Source organism: Theropithecus gelada, chromosome 12 (assembly GCF_003255815.1).
Source record: "Theropithecus gelada isolate Dixy chromosome 12, Tgel_1.0, whole genome shotgun sequence".
NCBI classification, from domain to species: domain Eukaryota; kingdom Metazoa; phylum Chordata; class Mammalia; order Primates; family Cercopithecidae; genus Theropithecus; species Theropithecus gelada.
In genome coordinates this window covers 92652802-92664877 of record NC_037680.1, presented here as the reverse complement: position 1 = coordinate 92664877, position 12076 = coordinate 92652802, and the positions used below count along the sequence as shown (strand labels likewise).

The 12076-nt window shown below is 42.3% G+C and overlaps 1 protein-coding gene across 1 annotated transcript in view; it reads left to right on the top strand.

Moving 5' to 3' along the window:
- The window catches only part of PECR (peroxisomal trans-2-enoyl-CoA reductase), a 41886-nt gene extending 30612 nt beyond the window's left edge, over positions 1–11274 (top strand). The window contains exons 6-8 of the mRNA XM_025405498.1: positions 402–512; positions 5887–5998; positions 10315–11274. Of these exons, the coding sequence (XP_025261283.1) occupies positions 402–512; positions 5887–5998; positions 10315–10400 (309 nt within the window). The 3' untranslated portion in view covers positions 10401–11274. The remainder of the gene's footprint in view (positions 1–401; positions 513–5886; positions 5999–10314) is intronic.
- The last annotated feature ends 802 nt before the right edge of the window (positions 11275–12076 follow it).

Sequence of the window (12076 nt, the reverse complement as noted above, 5' to 3'; positions counted from 1 at the left end):
TGTTTGAAATGCCAGTAGACTATCTTGATATCTTTATAATTAAAATGTAATGCACTGGCCGGGCGCGGTGGCTCAAGCCTGTAATCCCAGCACTTTGGGAGGCCGAGACGGGCGGATCACGAGGTCGGGAGATCGAGACCATCCTGGCTAACACGGTGAAACCCCGTCTCCACTAAAAAAATACAAAAAACTAGCCGGGTGAGGTGGCGGGCGCCTGTAGTCCCAGCTACTCAGGAGGCTGAGGCAGGAGAATGGTGTGAACCCGGGAGGCGGAGCTTGCAGTGAGCTGAGATCCGGCCACTGCACTCCAGCCTGGGGCGACAGAGCGAGACCCCGTCTCAAAAAAAAAAAAAAAAAATGTAATGCACTTTATTTTGTCCCTGTTTTATTTTTAAACACAGGGAATTATTTATTCCCAGACTGCTGCGGAGAACTATGGTTCTTTCGGACAAAGCCTCTTTGAAAGTTCTTTTCAGAAAACCCCCGCTAAACGAATTGGTGTTCCTGAGGAGGTAAGGCATATTTCCAGCATTGATTAGAATTGCTGTGTGTTGTACTTTGGAATTTGTAATTCAGTGTCATTTTTATGTGGTCTGGACGACATTATTTCTCCCACTGCCACCAGATCATTTCCCCTGTTCTTTCTGGCTCTCAGATATACTCTGGTTGTGCTTTGACTACTGACAGCAATCTGTACTTGAGAGTGAATGCGGTATAAATTAATAACAGCGTTTTTTTCCAGTTTGTTTTATTGTATTTTCATCACATTATTTTATTACCTGGCATTTGTTGGTACACAGGACCCTAGGACTCTAAGCAAGTCAGACAATTATGGCCATAGGAAGTTCCACATGAGATTTTGGTAAGATTGAAGTCTGTAAAATCAGTGGCTTTCCAAAATGCCAGCAGCAGCAGTCTTTGTGGTTTTTTTTTTTTTGGCTTGAGACAGGGTCTCACTCTGTTACAGGCTAAGTACAGTGTCGTGATCATAGATCACTGCAGCCTTGAACTCCTGCCTTGGCCTCCCAAAGTGCTGGGATGATGATGATGACGATGATGACGATGATGATTTTTTCGACAGAGTTTCTTTGTCTCCCAGGCTAGAGTGCAGTGGCGTGATCTTGGCCCATTGCAACCTCCACCTCCTGGGTCAAGCGATTCTCCTGCCCCAGCCTCCCGAGTAGCTGGAATTATAGGTGTATGCCACCACTCCTGGCTGATTTTTGTGTTTTTAGTAGAGGCAGGGTTTCACCATGTTAGTCAGGCTGGTCTTGAACTCCTGACCTTAAGTGATATGCCCACCTCATCCTCCCAAAGTGCTGGGATTACAGGTGTGAGCCACAGCACCTAGCTTTGCATCAGTCTTGAAATGTAATTTTTTTTTTTTTTTTTTTTTTTAGGAAAAGGATGTCTTTCCCACAACAATAAAAATGAAAATACCTAGTAGTAAACTTACCTCTAAATGAAAAACAAAACAAAAAATCACCTGCCTCCTTAGGGCAGTAGGTGGTGCATCAGTTTCGTAAATGAAAAAACAAAACAAAACACAAAAAGTCCCTTTGTCTGAGGAGCAGCAAAAAGACCGGAATAACTAGGGGCATATAATATTCCTTGATGGGGAGAACCAATTTTATTAAAAAGTCAGGTTTCCCTAAATTAATTTATAAATTTAATATCTTTTGGGAATTTAACATGCTGATTCTATCAAAAATATTTATGCAAAAATTGCCAAAAATGTTTTGAAAATGAATAATGAGACGATTACCCTTCATGGTGTAATGAAACTATGAAGCTGTATATATTTACGTACTGTGTATTTACATACTATGAAACTATATTTATTTACAGCATCTGGTGCCGGTAAAGAAAAATATTAAAGATAGTAGAACAGAACAGATTCTTGAATTGGAACCATATGGGGAGTTTATGGAGTCAAAGTAGCATTTTAATCTGTAAGGAAAGCACAAAACACTCAGCAAAGTGTTGGGGGCATTTGGCCACTTAGTAATAAATTAGACTCCCTATCTTGTATTATATACAAAATAACTTTCAGATTTACTAAATTGCTAAATATAAAAGCAAACCCATGAAACTCTTTAAAAGAGTTATTATGCCTAGAACTAGCTTTTATTATCAGTTTGATGAATGTCTTTCCAGAAATGTACTATGTTTGTATTTGTTGACTTTTTTTTTTTTTTTTTTTTTTGTGGCGGAGTCTCACTCTGTGACCTAGGCTGGAGTGCAGCGGCCAGATCTCAGCTCACTGCAAGCTCCGCCTCCCGGGTTTAGCCATTCTCCTGCCTCAGCCTCCCGAGTAGCTGGGACTACAGGCGCCCGCCACCCCGCCCGGCTAGTTTTTTGTATTTTTTAGTAGAGACAGGGTTTCACCGGGTTAGCCAGAATGGTCTCGCTCTCCTGACCTCGTGATCCGCTCGTCTTGGCCTTCCAAAGTGCTGGGATTACAGGCTTGAGCCACCGCGCCCGGCCTTTTTTTTTTTTTTTTTTTTTTGTAATGAGACGGAGTTACGCTCTTGTTGCCCGGGCTGGAGTGTGGTGGCACAATCTTGACTCACCACAACCTCTGCCTCCCAGGTTCAAGCAATTCTCCTGCCTCAGCCTCCTGAGTAGCTGGGATTACAGGCATGCGCCACCACGCCTGGCTAGTTTTGTAAAGATGGGATTTCTCCATGTTGGTGAGACTGGTCTTGAACTCCTGACTTCAGGTGATCTGCCCACCTCACCCTCCCAAAGTGCTGGGATTACAGGCATGAGCTACCACGCCTGGCCTATTTATTGACTTTTTTATGAAAATAGGATCTTCCTTTATGTTATTTTCCGTAACTTGTTATGGATATACTATAATATAATCAAGTCCCATTATGATTTGCATTCTATTTACATTTTTGTTCTTGTGGTAGTTCTGCATTGAACATTATGAATATAATCATGTACTCTTGTGTGAGGGGATATGTTTCTAGAAACAGAGTTCCTGAACCAAAATAGGCTTGCATTATATTTTGTAAGATACTGTTAAATCAAACATTTGATGAGCCAAGGTCTTTGGATTTGTATTCTGAAAACTAAGAGTAATTTTGAATGAATTTTAATCAAGGGAATTATATTACATTTTTATTTTGGATAGAATACTTTGTTTAGGAGGCTAGGCACAGTGGCTCTCACCTGTAATCCCAACAGTTTGGGAGCCTGAGGCAGGCGGATCACTTGAGGGCAGGAGTTCAAGATCAGCCTGGCCAACATGGTGAAACCCCATCTGTACTAAAAAATACAAAAATTACCCAGGCGTGGTGGTGCGTGCCTGTGGTCCCAGTTACTCGGGAGGCTGAAGCAGGACAGTTGCTTGAACCCGGGACATGGAGGTTGCAGTGAGCAGAGACTGCGCCATGCACTCCTGCCTGGGTGACAGAGTCAGACTCCTTCTGAAAAAAAAAAAAAACCATATATATATATATATATATGTATGTATGTATGTATATATTTATATGGCTTATGTTGTCTATATTTGCTGTATTAAAAATTAAAACCAAAATTTAAGAAATATTTATGAATTCATTTAAAAATGATAATAAAGCAGTACATGTTAACATAACATGTAATCAAAAATAGCTACATTTAAGAAAAGAAACAAGAAAACCATTATTTATTTATTTATTTTTTGGGTCAAGCAATTCTCCTGCCTCAGCCTCCTGAGTAGCTGGGATTAACAGGCATGCATCAGCATGCCTGGCTAATTTTTGTATTTTTAGTAGAGACAGAGTTTCACTAAGTTGGCCAGGCTGGTTCAAACTCTGACCTCAGGCGATCCACCTGCCTCAGCCTCCCAAAGTTCTGGGATTACAGGCCTGAGCCACTGCGCCTGGCCGGCTTTTTGTGTTTTTGAGGGGGTGTGGTGTACAGAGCGTTAGAGGTCATGATTACTTGGGTGAGATGGCTGTTGTCTGGCTGGCATTTCAGAAAGGAGCTCATTGGAGCAAGCCTCTTTTAGATGGGCGGACTTGAACGAACATGCTCATTGGCTGAGTTGTCACTACTGGATCAAACAGGGTTAAAACCAGCTCCGTTGCTTGTTACCATGTCTCAGTACAATCTGCCTTTTCACAGCAATGTGGGACCTTTTAAATAGGGAATTCTGTGCCAACCCTGTCCAACAGAAATACAATAATAGCCACATTTATAATTTTAAACTTTCCAGGAGCCACATAAAGAGGTGAGATTAATTTTAATAATATATTTGATTTAGCTAATACATCCAAAACTGTCATTTCAACATGTAATCAACATCAGAAATTGAGATTATTTTCTTCACCCCTTGGAGCCTTCAGGATTAATGAGATATTTTACATTATTTTTCCCATACTAAGCCTTCAAAATCCAATGTGTGTTCCACACTTACGGCACATCTCAATTTGGACCAGCCATATTGAAAGTGTTTGAGTAGGCAGCTATGGCTAGTGGCCTCATTTTAGATAGTGCAGCTCTGTACTAGCTGCTGGGAATACAAGGATGGAGAGAAGGCTTGGCTGCTCTCCAAGCTCTTAGGGTCTCAAGGAGGTATAGCCTTGTAAATGTAGGACCAGGACTGGGATGAGGCAAGCAAGGCATGGACACAAAATGTAAGGACCCGCTCCCTCTCAGGGAAGATTTTGCACTTGTGCAAACCTGAGAGTGAATACCTCCTTAAATCTTGCACCCTTGACACCTTATTTGCCTCACGCTAGTCCTGGCCCTGCCTGAGGTTCTTTTAAACTGCAGATTCTGGGACCCCAACCCCAGGGTTTACAATTGCTGTGATCCTGGAAGGATCTAGGAATCTGGAGTTTCAGTAAGCCTCCCTAGTGATTCAAATGCAGGTGTTTTGGATCATCACTGTTTAAGAAACTCTGCTTCTTCCCACAGCCTCAAATGAGAGCTCCTTTACAGTCAGTGAAATAACTTCCTTCTGATTGGGTTGGGAGTAGATGGTGCTGAACCCATCAGTTCCCTATTTGAATTTTTAAGGAGTGCAGTGGGAGTCTGAAGTGCCTTTGGGTTTGTTTTTGAAATGGAGTCTCACTCTGTCACCCAAGCTGGTATGTAGTGGTGCAGTCTCAGCTCACTGCAACGTCCTAGGCCCAAGCAATCCTCCCACCTCAGCCTTGTAAGGAGCTGGGACCACAGTGCTTAAAACTTTAAATACCACAGTGTTTAAAAAAAGAAAGAAGAAAACCATTATTTATTTATTTATTTATTTTTTTGGTTCAAGCAATTCTCCTGCCTCAGCCTCCTGAGTAGCTGGATTAACAGGCATGCACCAGCATGCCCGGCTAATTTTTAGCCACTGCGCCCGGCTAAGTTTTTGAAGTTCCTCTTGTAGAGAGCTCCTTTGAATGTGTGTTGCTGGGCTTTTGGCCTCACAGGACCACAGACTGAACAAACCAGAATGCTAGTTTATTGCTAAACAGACGTGTTGGCTGTTTCAGGGACCAACATATAAAAGACCATGAGGTAGTGATGGAAAATGGGGTTGCGAAGGACAATGAAAGGCATGAAAGGAAGTGAATTGTTTGACATGGGAAAGAGCAGAGCTGAAGCACTGAGTTGACTTATGGCTTCTTCATGTCGTATAGCTTGCTTGACACTGTCTAAGGCTCCCTCATACCTTGCCACCTTTACCCTAGTCACCTACCTGATTTTGGTGATGCTCAGGTAGAAAGGGAAGTTGTAGGAAAAGGAAGTTGTCTATGTACTGTGAGGTTGTGGTGCACATGCACACACTGTTGGATTCATGTTACAGTCATGTGCTTTGAGCTGTCTTTACTAGGGAATGTGAAGTGGTTGGAAATGGGAGTATTTACTTTTACCTATTCACGTGTGTGTTTCTGCTTCCAGGTCTCCTCTGTGGTCTGCTTCCTACTGTCTCCTGCAGCTTCCTTCATCACTGGACAGTCGGTGGATGTGGATGGGGGCCAGTGCCTCTATACTCACTCGTATGAGGTACCAGGTGAGCAGCTGAGGAATGAGCAGTCACCAGCTTTATGCTGTGTCGTGTTCAGGAGTTTAAAATGTATTATAAGTAGTTATTTAAGACATGAGGGTGTTCTCTTATAGAACTTAAGAGATGAGGGTATTCTCTTATAGAACATCAAAATGTACAAAATGTTTATATTCATGATGTGATTTTTTAATGAAATATTCCTAGTCACAGAAAATATCTCACTATCTTTATTATAGAACTTAGCTTTTTATATATGCATAGGTTGGTGGAATTTGAACCCTGAGAAATATTCTCAGTATGAGTATATGTTTCTAAAGAGGAGATAGAAAAGAGGCGAAAGCATGCTATAGTTTTAAAGATTTAATTCCATTTTGTTCCTCCAATAAATGGCTTACATATCTGAGCAGAAGAATCAGGCCTGCTAGGTGGGGTGGGGTGCTATGGTGCTATTTTGTACTGTCTTTGAGATGTATATTGAATGAAGCCGTATGAAATTTTTGTATTCATCATTTTTGATGTACAAAAAACAGAAATATGGCTGGGCGTGGTGGCTCATGCCCGTAATCCCAGCACTTTGGGAGGCTGAGGCGGGTGGATCACTTGAGGTCAGGAATTTGAGACCAGCCTGGCCAACATGGTGAAACCCCATGTCTACTAAAAATATATATAAAAAACAATCAGCTGGGCGTGTTGGCAGGCACCTCTAGTCTCAGCTGCTTGGGAGGCCGAGGCAGGAGAATCGTTTGAACTCGGGAGGCAGAGATTGCAGTGAGCCAAGATCATGCCACTGCACTCCAGCTTGTGCGACAGAGCAAGACTCTGTCTCAAAAACAAAACAAAACAAAGCAAAACAACAAACAAAAAACAAACCAGAAATTTTATAAGTTTCAATCAAATATTGATATTACATGCAAATGCCTGTGTGTGTGTGTGTTTGTGTGTGTGTGTGTGTGTGTGTGTGTATCTCATGACTAGACAATACAACTTTGGCATTTGATGGGTCCTAAAAGATCACGAAGTCCAGTACCCTAGTTTTATAAACAACAAAACAAATCCACAGAAGTTAAAAGGTTTGTCCAACCTAGTAACTCTAAATCACTCCAAAAATGTAGTAAAGGATATAAAATGCAAATGTATTGAACTTCTGTTCCTAAAGATAATTAAGTGACTAGTAGCAAATTAACATGTGGTTGATGTGACCCAGATGAATTTGAATTTCATATCAAGGACCCAGGTTTTACCTACTCTTTCAGGTGCTGACAGTCTGATCAAGGCTTAAGGCCTTTTTTGCATTGATAAATGACTGGTATATTGGAGAGGTGAGCAAAAACTGAAACTGGTTTTCCTCTGCTCCCACAACACAACAACCATTAGCACAGAAGACCTCTGTGTCCAGTTGTTTGGGGTTATTTCCCCCACACACCAAGCAAGCAAGAACTTTTTTTTAGTTCCGCAGCAGACCCCGGCTGGGCGTCCTCTCATTCAGTTCTGACAATGGAGATAGGGTCCGCTCCCACAGGCTGAGGCTCAGTCCCACAAGATGCCCCCTGCTGCAGACACCGTCGCAAGTCTGGGCCTCCAAAGCTTCTGACTGACTAGCTGCAAGTTGGGGTTCCCATGACCCCTTCTTTGGGTTGGAGTAATTTGCTAGAGCACCTCACACAACTTAGGAAAACACTTCGATTTACTGGCTTATTATAAAGGATATTACAGGAGATACAGCCGAAGAGGTGCACAGGGCAAGGCATGTGAGAAGGAGCATGTAGCTTCTGTGTCCTTTTCGGCCCCACCACCTGCCAGGAACCTCCATGTGTTCAACTATCTGGAAGCTCTTGAACCCAGTCCTTTTGGGTTTTTATGGAGGCTTCATTACATAGGCATGGTTGATTAAACCATCGGCCCTTGGTAATGAACTTAACCTTCAGCCCCTCTTACCTCCCCAGAGGTTGTGGGGTGGGTATGGGCTGAAGGTCCATACAGCCTTGGTCTGTCTGGTGACCAGCCCCTATTCTGAAGCTAACTAGGGGCTGCCAGCCGTCAGTCAATCATTAACATATAAGAACACACCACTTTGGAGAGTCTAAGGATATTAGGAGTTGTATGCAGGAAATGGGGTTGAAGACCAAATGTATATTTCACAATATCACGGTATTAGAACTTTAATTTTACTTATTATTTTCCCCTCCCATGTGTACTTCATTACTAGTAGCATCAATGTGGTGATGTCCATAAGATACTGTGGTTTGAAGCGTCTTGATTGGAAAGAAGAAACACCTGCCTAGTTTTGCTGTATTGTTTTCTGAAGGAATTCCAAGTAGTGAGGGTGGAGAGAATCTTTCCACTTCTCTCACAGTAGAATTCAGTCACTATTTCTTACGTTAGGTTGCACTGTTTTTCCTTTAGAAGGGCAAGAAATTTCAAATAGCTGCTTCCTTAGGCCTTCAGTGAAATGATTTTCTTTTGTAATTCTAACACTTTTTTTTAATCATTAAAAATATTTTTTTAAGTTTTTGAGGAAAGCAGCTACATCTGTCTTTTAAGAATATACTGCCCCCTGAGAAATGAGTGAGACTATTCAGCCTTTCATTATAGTGTTTTCTTTTAAGATTGGCAGCTCCAACGTGAGAATGCCTAAGATGGAAACTTGGCTCTACCCTTATTAGCTGTATGATTGTGAGAAAGTTAATTTCTATAAGCCTCCATTTTTTCCCTATATGCAGGGACACATACAGTATTTATTTCATAGAGCTGTTGGGAGGATTAAGTTAGATAATGCACTTTTTTTTTGTTCTTTTTTGAGATAGAGTCTCACTCTTGTCGCCCAGGCTAGAGTGCAGTGGCATGATGTCGGCTCACTGCAACCTCTGCCTCCCAGGTTCAAGCGATTCTCCTGCTTCAGCGTCCAGAGTAGCTGGGATTACAGGCGCCCGACACCATGCCCCACCACTTTTTTTGTAGTTTTAGTAGAGATGGGGTTTCACCACGTTGGCCAGGCTAGTCTCAAACTCCTGACCTCAGGTGATCCGCCTGCCTCGGCCTCCTGGAGTCCTGGGAGTACAGGCGTGAGCCACTGTGGCCGGCCTTAGGTAATGCACATTTAAAGCCCTATGTCAGGGGCTGGGCACCATGGCTCACACCTGTACTCTCAGCACTTTGGGAGGCCAAGGTGGGCCGACTGCTTGATCCCAGGAGTTCGAGACCAGCCTGGGCAACCCGGCAAAACTCCGTCTCAACAAAACATTGAAAAAATTAGCTGGGTGTGGTGGCATGTGCCTGTAGTTGCAGCTACTTGGGAGGCTTAGGTGGGAGGATCACTGGATCCTGGGAAGTAGAGGCTGCAGTGAGCCATGATCGCATCACTGCACTCCAGGCTGGGTGACAGAGCAAGACCTTGTCTCAAAAAATAAAAATAAAAAAATAAAGTTCTTTGTTGAACTGGATGTTTTTAGTCACAACTCAAAATGGGCTAATCAGTAAAGGAATTCGCTGGCTCACATAACTGAAAAACAGGTAAGACTTGACTCAGGAGCTCACTAATCTCATCAAGGACAATTTTTCCCCGTTTCCTGTTTTTGCTTCCATGGTGTTGGCTCTGTCTTAAGGCAGGCTGTCCTCATTGCAGGATGGCTGCCTGCTGTTTCTGTGTGTAAGGCTGCATACTTCCGTGTTCCTACCCAGATGGACAGAGAGAGAGAGGGCTGGGGGAGTGACTTTGTTCCAGAATTTCTAACAACATGCTGAGATCCACTCTATATTACATCAGCTTATGCAAATGTCCATTTCCAACCAATAACCATGGCAGGGTTATAGTGCACTGATTGACCTAGCTTAGACCTCATGCCTTGGTGCCAAGCTTCCCCGGCGCCTTCTAGATCCTTAAATGGAAACAAGCTGTTGGAAGGAAGAGACGGGGACCTGGATGCTGGAGAGGCAACTAACAGTGCCCGGTACAAAGTAAGGACACTCTTTTTAAATTGTTATTATTAAGGAGACACTATTTCTTGATGATCCACAGTATGCCAAGCAATGCACACATGGTGTCATGTTTAACCCTCACAACTCTAAAAGGTAGATATTGTTATATCCTTTAATAGAGGAGAAAACTGAGGCTCAGAAAGAGTCATGCCCCCAAATTCAGGAAAGCTAACACGTGGCGGACCTGAGATTCAAACTGAAGTCTTTTCTCAAACGTGTGCCCTAAGGATTTCTTTTTTGGTGCCGAGAAAATGTGTGAACCAGGGAAATTCACAAGAAGATTTGGTGGGATCAAAGAGGACAAAGGAGATTTGCAAGTGACAGGAGGTTTTCCACTTCTTTAACAGATCATGACAACTGGCCCGAGGGAGCAGGGGACCTTTCTGTTGTCAAAAGGATGAAGGCATCTTTTAAGGACAAAGCTAAGCTCTGAGTGGAGGAAACAAGATGTCCTCCATCCCCCAGTGCCTTCACATCTCGAGGATATGCTTCTATACTTTTTAAAAGCTTATAGTTGGTATGGAAAACATTTTTCTGATTTTTAAATGTTATTAATTATATCTATTGAAAAACTATTCCTGAAATATATACACTCTTATGTCCCAATAAGCCTGTGATTTAAAAATGTTTAAGTAACAGAAATTAACATATTTTAATGATTTTACTTTGTATTTCTAAGAAAAGTATTTGAAAGATGGAATAATTTTAAATCAATAATAATTCTAGGGATCATGAACTCCCAGAAGATTTTATTATTTAATTGTAAAGGTGGAGGCCAGGAGCCATGGCTCACACCTGTAATTCCAGCACTTTGGGAAGCTGAGGCGGGCGGGTCACTTGAGATCAGGAGTTCAAGACTAGGCTGGCCAACATGGTAAAACCCTGTCTCTACTAAACAACAACAACAACAACAAAACACAAATCAGCCGGGTGTGGTGGCGCACTCTTGTAGTCCCAGCTACTCGGGAGGCTGAGGCAGGAGGATTGCTTGACCCCGGGAGGCAGAAGTTGCAGAGAGCTGAGATTGTGCTACTACAGTCCAGCTTGGGCTACAGAGTGGGACTGCATCTTAAAAAAAAAACCCCAAAAACAAAACAAAACAAAAAAATCATAAAGGTAGAAAATAAATCTAAATTGTGTCATAATTATGATTATTACAATTAAAATTATATAATGACTTATTTTTGGTGGCAAATACTTTTGGAACAATAAAGCCTTATGGTAATTATTGATGTGTAGTTTCTTTTGTTCATGAAGTCAAATTTGTATAAATTCTGTTAATTCAAAGAAAAAGTTTTATGTGATTTATTTTTGGCAGTGCCTGATTTGTGTCTTGATTTTCTGTCCAAAGTATTCCCTTTACTCATGAATCTCCTTCTGTAGGCAAAAACAAAATTTCAATTGTATGCAAATGTATTAGGGTTCCACATTCTGCCTTCCGTGGCTCCAGTCTGATAGGTAGACCCTAATTTAAGAAATGCCTTTAGCAGCTTGAGTATGTTCATTCTTTGTCTTAATCAAAGTTCTTTCAAGTGTCTGAGGTGAAGTAGCTATTTTATTTTCTTTATCATTAACACTCATCTTATTTGTTTGTTTATTTTTGAGATGGAGTATCACTCTGTCACCCAGGCTGGAGTGCAGTTGAGCAATCTCGGCTCACTGCAACCTACGCCTCCTGGGTTCAAGCGATTCTCCTGCTTCAGCCTCCTGAGTAGCTGGGATTACAGGTGTGCACCGCCACGCCTGGCCAATTTTTGTATTTTTAGTAGAGATGGTGTTTCACCATATTGGCCAGGCTGGTCTTGATCTCCTGACCTTAAGTGATCCACCTGCTTTGGCCTCCCAAATTGCTGGGATTACAGGTGTAGGCCACTGTGCCCAGCCTATCATTAACACTTATTTTAAAGTGTATGATTTACCAAGCTCTGGGGTTTGGGACCCAGAATCTGCAGCTTCCTCATGCTCCCAAGCAGGGCTAGCATGAGGGAGAGGCTAATGAGGTGCCCAGGGTGCAGCATTTAAGGAGGTATTCTCCATTGTCAGGTTTGTGCCAGTGCAGAATCGCCCTTGAGAGTGTGTCCTTAAATTTCGTGCTCATACTCATAATGT